Here is a 7392-nt window from a genome sequence, read left to right as displayed (position 1 = left end):
ATAGGGCTCAAAATACTCATCAATGAATTCTAGCAGCACTATAAACAGACTTGTTGCTTTTTATTAAATCTTAATTCTAAAAAAAGCAGTAGCTCCTGTCAGTTATGCTGAACGATGAAACACTATGGATTCCTTTTGTTTCACACTATCAAGCCAAATCTAAGTTTGAAAGGTGGTAAAAGTGTAGATCATCTACGAAACAATGTAACTGCAGCATAATTTCATAATAATTTACCTTGAGACTGTCCCACTACTTTTCCCAGATCCAGTGGAATTCATACTTCTCCCTTTCTGATGAAACTGTAGTCTTCTCTCTTTGGCCAAGATATTAGTGCTTTGAACAAAATTAGATTATATAAAATCTTATTTTCATAAATGTTCTTCTTTTTTAAAAAGGAAGAAACAAAGACAGTTACATACCAGTTTTCAATTTGAGCATCAGTTTCATTGAGGTGGTTGGCTATAGATAAAAAGAATGTGGAGTATGACTGTTAGACAGTAACTACTGTGACACAATCATCAAGAAAGCAAATTAGCCACAATGTTATTGCTAAATGCCTAATATGCCAGACTCTTGTCTTTACATTAAATTTGCATCACTGAAAGTAATATACAGATCGATATGAATAGAACCAGTAGCTTTTGGAGGGTTGTTTCTCGTAGTCAGCAATGGAAAACTACTTCTAGTGAATGTTTAAAAGACATATAGATAACCAATTAAACTTCTTTAACAGTTTACAAATAAGTAAGAAGATGTATAGTATATGTGGTTCTATTTAAGTTTAAAAGCTATTAATAAACAATACCATAAAAACAAAACATGACAGCATTATTTAAGTGTGGCAAAAGTATGCATCAATTTCTAACGTGATTTTTTTTTAAGGCTGAATATTTACAACCACTTTTTAATGCATGCACTTGGAAAATTTCTACTCATTTCAACGTCTTCTTTTAAAAATTGCCTTTCAAGTTTATCCCAAACTTACGAGATCTAAACAGATAAATGTTGGTAATGTTTAGAGTGAGTTAAATTTACTGCATTTAACTTTAATAAACAAACAAAGGGTGAAATTAATTTAAAACATCTATTTCAGCACACCAGATTTTTTTTTCATTTCTGATTTGCCAAGTCACGGTAATTTCTTGTTTATTTGTACACCAACCAGAAAGATCCCTAACACACAGCAACTCAATATAGTTAATGAATGAAAATAATTTTGACATAATTTTCATTAAAACATAACAAACAGCTCCACTCTTCTCTGGGACTCCCTTTTAGGGTCTAGTCTCCAACAAAATCATTCAATATGGATGAACAGACAGACATAGCACAGAAGATGTTTCAGAGCAGTGAAAATATGCTCTAAGATATCATAATCATGGATATTTATCATTATACATTTGTCCAAACCCATAGAATGTATAAGACCAAGACTGAATCCTAAACTATGAATTTAGGGTAATTAGCTTCACTGTAGATTCACCAATTGTAATAAATGTACCACTCTAGTGGAGATTTTGATAATGGGTGAGGCTATACATAATGTGGGCAGAAAGTACATGAGAAATCTCTGTACCGTCTCAATTTTTTGTGAACCTAAAATTGCTCTAAAAATAGTCTTAAAAAATAATTCCATATTGCAAAACTACTCAGACATCATAATGTTCTTTACAGTAATACTGAAATGCATTTAAAAGGGGGTTGGCAACATAAACTGTATTGATTGGAAAGCAGCAACTATAAGCTCCTTATACAGAGTTTATTCCTTGAAAGCATATTAACAGTATTAATAAAAACTAATATAATCTAGACTTTTCAATGTTTACTAGAAGGTTCTAAATCATACAGACTGACTTAAACAAAAGACCATGTATACTAAATTTAGTGGATAAATTCACTATTCATCAAATTACAATTTAAAGATTTAATAAAACCCTTAATTCTTTTTTTATAAAAAGCATACCGTATTAATAACCCAGTTACACGGTTACCAATAATCTTAAAATACCAGTAAAATAATAAAATAATAACAAATTCTTAATTTTACATTGTGGAAAGCATTATTATGAATCTACAGGAAAAGATTACATAATTTATGAAAATTAACACAGAACAATACACCTTTAAAATATTAATGCAGTCTGGAACAGATATCAGGATAGTTATTTCCAATGAAATTCTAGTTACTCTATTTTGTCTTTAGCTTTAATCTAAAAATCTGGAAAAAGAGGAAAGGGAAAGACAGGAGATACTTGAATGCAAAGAGAAAGACAAGCTGAAGCTGTAAGTCTGACATAAGGCTACCTCATACTAAAAATGTTTCAATTTAGTTTTCTCATGTATAAATATTTGAGTTTCCTTCCTTCTGTGGGATAATTCTTCCCTCAGTTATATCACCATTGTGTGCCCCCAAACAGTTCAAGCCTTTAAGTATTTAAGACCAAGGAAGACATATGGACATTCACAACAGTTTTTCAGAGCCATTCCCTATGTATCCGACAGGCTATGACAAGACTAACATGTAAAAGATCCTGTATGTGTCTCAGCCATTTTCAAGACCTTTAAATTTAGCTGGGGATCTTCAACTTGAAAGCATTCAACATTTTTTAAAAAATTTTAAAACTACATGAAAATATAGTTCTTCCAAACAAACGTACCTTCAGCACCCAGTGACAGATCATCTTCAAAACTTCCTCCATTTCTCACAAGCACACCTGAAAGAAACATTAGAAGATTCATGCTGGTGTTCTGCTCCTCCTGATCCTCATGTGAAATCACTGTCTTAGTAAAACAAACTGACCAAACAAATATAAGCAACGATAAAGTGTTTCAGACCCAAATGCCTTCAGAAATTATTCTGATTACATAATTTAAAGAAGCAAGTACAAACTTTTACTTTATCATAAAGACACCATTACTTGCAGCCAGGAAAAGTTCTTAGAAGCCAATCTACAGGCTATTTAATACTTACACCTTTGAAGATATTCAATTAGATAACGTGTTTTACCCAAGAGTTTCATGGAAAACCAGATCCTGGAGCAATCGTTCCTTTTACACCCCTTGTATTAAGTCAGAAGCTCCAGCTAGATTTTCCTGATGCTGTAAATGTTTTTTATATGCCTTGCCACTACCTGCACATTCTTGTTGTACTTTGAACTTTAGAATTCTGTCTTGCGCAGGTGGTAAAATTTCAGGTGTGGCAATTTCAGTTAATGTAAGCAAAGAAATGCACTAAAGCTGATCTAGTTCACTTAATATATATTTTCCTTATATTCACATATTAGTCTTTATAATATCTTTATCTAGATAATAAAAATATGAGTTTTTTGGAAAACTCATATTGTGGAAAGGTTTGGTAATTTGCTTAAACTCACCAGTTTTAAAGTTTACTAACAAGGTTTCTCCCTTTTCGCTTCTATCTTAGAACAACATATTTTAAACATAAACATCACTTTTATAATTCATATATATACACTTTCACTCAGAGGACAAATGAAGCAGGACCCTCATAGAGAACAGATTTAGAAAAGCAACTTTCTCTTACCCTTGAGTGTACTACTGCTTTGCTCATCCAGTGAGGCTCCCAAAGGGGTACTGAAACCACATAAACATATAAAACTTAGTCTTGAAAAGCTGTCCGGAGAGCTGTCATTGCACAGCCTTACACTTAAAGGGTTATAGCTAAGCAAGCTTCTAATCATGGTTTAACTCTCCTCCCAAACACACAAGTGGATTACATAAGTAATGTGCTACTAAGCAAATACCTATGTCAAATCAGTTTACCAGGAATAATCTGCCAGCAATTAAGAGCTAGAAAGGCAATTACAAACACTATGAATAGGCATTTTCTTTACAAAAACAGAAAAAAGAGAATCACAATGAAAATGTCTGCTTCCCTCAATCCTCTCCCTAGAAACAGAATTAAAAGGAAGCAATTCTTTACCTTAATTATAAAGTCATTGCCTAGTTAAAATAAAGCTCAAGAGTTTACTTAAACTTCATCTGTTAAATCTATCACTAGCATTTTAGAGCTCGACTCAACACCGCCCTTACCCCAACTATCTTTTTTTGATATAAATGGAGATGAAGATTTATTTTCTGCTTTTAAATTGAAAAATACATATATTTTTCATTTAACTCTAAAAATTACTAAAAAGCTGGCTGGAGAATCAACTTTAAGAACTAGCCATTACTAAAATTCTTTCACATTCTTGTAGTTCAAACACAGATAATTTAGAAATTTTTAAAATGTGAAAATGATTTTCATTTTTAAAACTACATTAAAGAAACAGATTGTTTTATTTCCACAGTTCTATTTTGTGATACAAAACTTTCCTAACAATCTATACCTTTTAAAAATTCACATCGATATATAGGATCAACATAAAAAATGTCAGTTTCAAATAAATACTATTGAAATGTCAATTAAATGTTCACTTTCTGCAAACAAATACACAAGCAATGTCAGTTCTTTGAAAATTAGTGTTTCAATACGTAAAAGAATCACAAGCAACTACCATAAAATATTAATAAAACTTTGGAGTTAAGTTTTTACATATATTTAATAAAATTCTAATTTATGCCTTCAAAAAAGTCATTCTCCTTCCCGATTGCTACTTTCTTAGGACAAAACACTGTATCGCTCCTTGTGCAGATGTCTCCACTGGTCTGTGAACTAATAGAAAGTGGCAAATAAGCAGAATATAATAGGAATTTTCCTTCAAATATAAGTTTCTCACTCTTGTAATTGCTCTTTTCCAAATTCTACCACTCTATCCCTTCTTAGATGGCATTTCAAGCAATGTTTCCACTTAGCCAAAAAGAAAAAAAAAGGTTATCAAAACAAAGATTCCCTTTAAGAAAAGACAACATGGTATCTTCACTCAGGATATGGACAGCAATAAGTAAATAAAAACTATTTAAAGTTTATTGCCATGACACCTTGAACATGCCCAAGATCGGACGAAGTCTCGGAAGCTAAGCAGGGTCAGGCCTGGTTAGTACTTGGATGGGAAACCACCTAGGAATACCAGGTGCTGTAGGGAGTTTAAAAAAAAAAAAAAAGGAAAAAAAAATCACTCCAAATAAAAACTATTTAAGAACTTACCAGGAAAAAAAATGCTGTCTTCTGATCATTTATATATAATGTACAGTACACAGATGCTCAACTCTGGGAAGAGGTTGCCCAAATTGTTATAGAAAAAAATACAGTTGCATATATCCTAGCAGTCTAATTTATGATAATAAAGCCAACATCAAAAGACTGTTTGTTCTAGCTTTCCCAGGCATAGTGAATGCCACTTTTGTATAGAACATGTGCAACTGTAGGGAACAAGAAGGAAACCTATGAAAAAAGGAGCAGCAGACTATAGTAGAATCTGCCTGCGTAAGACAAGATCAGCAACAAAACTGTAATTTTCAGAGATGGTATGTCCTGGTGAATGCTAGCATTTGACTACTGCATTTACTTTAAAAGATGCACTTATTTCCTATCTACTTGATAGGATCTGTTTACTTGATAGGATTAAGGAGATCCAATCTACTGAATAGCTGATATCCTATACAATCTTAATTCCTATACACCATAAAATAAACATAATGTGTTTCTTCTGTTGCTCTTAAACATTTTTTGTGTGTGTATCTTTAGAGAGAAGGTTCATCATATCTCAGAAGGGTCTATGACACTCCAATAAAGGTTAAGGAGTTCTGTAAGTGTTCAGAAAGGCTCTAGGCAGTTCATCAAAACAAGACATCAAGAGAGTAGTGGCCGATATTTTATCTACCTTTAGGAAAAAAAAAAAAATAAACTGACATATATGAGAATCACTTCTCCCTCCCTTCAAAAAGACTTCCCTAACTCTGGTACTTGAATAAAAGATTTAAGAAAGCCCAAAATGACATGACAAAAAAATATGTGCAGAAGCAAACACCTTAACCAAAGTTGAAAAGCAGCATTCTTCACTGGAGATTTTACAAGTAGCAAATAAATTAGAAAAAATAATAATAAAAATGTGAAATGAGCACATTTCACTGTATAAGATTTACTTGCAAAATGATTCATCTCCTCTGTACTTTATCAAACATTTTTGTACCAGTTGCCAAAGCATGTAATTAAACAGATTTATGCAGTCAGAATGTCTTCAAAGCTCTATTTCCTTTCTGTGAATTCCAGCGCCATCTGACAAATGCATTTCCAAGAAGTAAACTACAAGAACAAAGTTAGTTTTAATAGCTCTCCAAAGAGAATTAGGGCACACACAAAAAATTAAAGCTCAGTCATTGTACTGTACTTAAGTAAATTAAACTCATCTAAAACACTTTGAAAGGGAAACGATTTGATACCAGATGCACAGATGTCAAAACAAAAGTAAAATAAAATATTGTGTGAAATGTGAAAATTCTTTCGAATAAAAAAACGAACCAAGCATAATAACAGTGCTGATGATCTGTTTTAGATTTCTGATCTCTTACGCTAACATCATGCACCGGAGCTTGAAGTCCTAACAGCTGTAAAGGCAACACGGTCACCAAATAATCAGCGGTCACAGTACTTCCATTTCTAATCGCTTAAAGGAGGAAGCTATCTGCCGGCTCACTTTCCGGTTTATAGTTTGAAACGGCCATGGGACCCACAAGGACAGCGGCCCGAGTCACCGTGCCGGGGCGTCCCATCTGTGTGGATCTCCCTCCGGGACGCGAGCGGCGCCAGCGAGGACTCACCGGCAGTCCTTGAGCCATATCGCGATCTTCTCGTTGGGCACCTTTCCTGCGGGGCAGAACAAGGGGAGAGCTCGTTACCCACCCCAGGAGGACTCCAGAGGTCGCGTAAACCTGGGCACTCCCGCGTTGAGAAAATCGACTGGGGGCAAATGCAGCCTAGGCGGTGTGTCTTAAGGTCCATCTGAAGGGAAACGAGATGGCACTGGGCGGTCTATGTTGACGTTGGAGACGCCTTGCCAAGCGCGCGTGCTTAAAGGTCGTAAGTGTCCTTGTTCTCCTCGGCCCATCAAGCCCGGGAGGCTCTTCCACAACTTCCAGGAGTCGCCCGAGGCGCACGAGACTGCCCCGCCCGCCAGCCCGCACTTCCCCGAGTGCCCCAGCCGCCACAGCCCGGATAGGTGCACAGACCTCTCTCCGCGGCCGCCGGCAGCTTCGCGCCCGCGAGGTCCTCCTCGTCGTCCTCGTCCTCGTCCTGCGTCGTCGCTTCTGTGGACAGGTCCTCCGTCTCCGACGCCTGCCAGGACCCGCGGCACTTGGCCCAGGCCTTCCTCCTGCGACTCGCCACTTGCCACTCCAATTCCTCCTCCGTCTCCGCCGACGCCACCAGCGGCCGGTTCATGGCCGCACCCGGGGCTCCGCTGCCCCAGCCGGAGCCTGCGTGAGACAAGGCG

The 7392-nt window shown here is 36.0% G+C and overlaps 1 protein-coding gene across 4 annotated transcripts in view; it reads right to left on the bottom strand.

Moving 5' to 3' along the window:
* SSFA2 (sperm specific antigen 2) overlaps positions 1–7386 on the bottom strand; it is a 40085-nt gene extending 32699 nt beyond the window's left edge. For 3 of the 4 annotated variants that reach the window (XM_006921258.3, XM_006921256.3, XM_025039398.1), the window contains exons 1-6: positions 7130–7386; positions 6722–6767; positions 3546–3595; positions 2659–2715; positions 421–460; positions 236–334 (exon numbers count right to left, since the gene is read on the bottom strand). In XM_006921258.3, coding sequence (XP_006921320.1) covers positions 236–334; positions 421–460; positions 2659–2715; positions 3546–3595; positions 6722–6767; positions 7130–7340 — 503 coding nt within the window. In that variant the 5' untranslated portion in view covers positions 7341–7386. The remainder of the gene's footprint in view (positions 1–235; positions 335–420; positions 461–2658; positions 2716–3545; positions 3596–6721; positions 6768–7129) is intronic. The other variant, XM_025039399.1, reaches the window with a different exon arrangement.
* Positions 7387–7392: the final 6 nt, after the last annotated feature.

The sequence above is a fragment of the Pteropus alecto genome, unplaced genomic scaffold (genome assembly GCF_000325575.1).
Source record: "Pteropus alecto unplaced genomic scaffold, ASM32557v1 scaffold3, whole genome shotgun sequence".
Classification (NCBI taxonomy): domain Eukaryota; kingdom Metazoa; phylum Chordata; class Mammalia; order Chiroptera; family Pteropodidae; genus Pteropus; species Pteropus alecto.
This window is presented reverse-complemented; position numbering and strand designations above follow the sequence as displayed.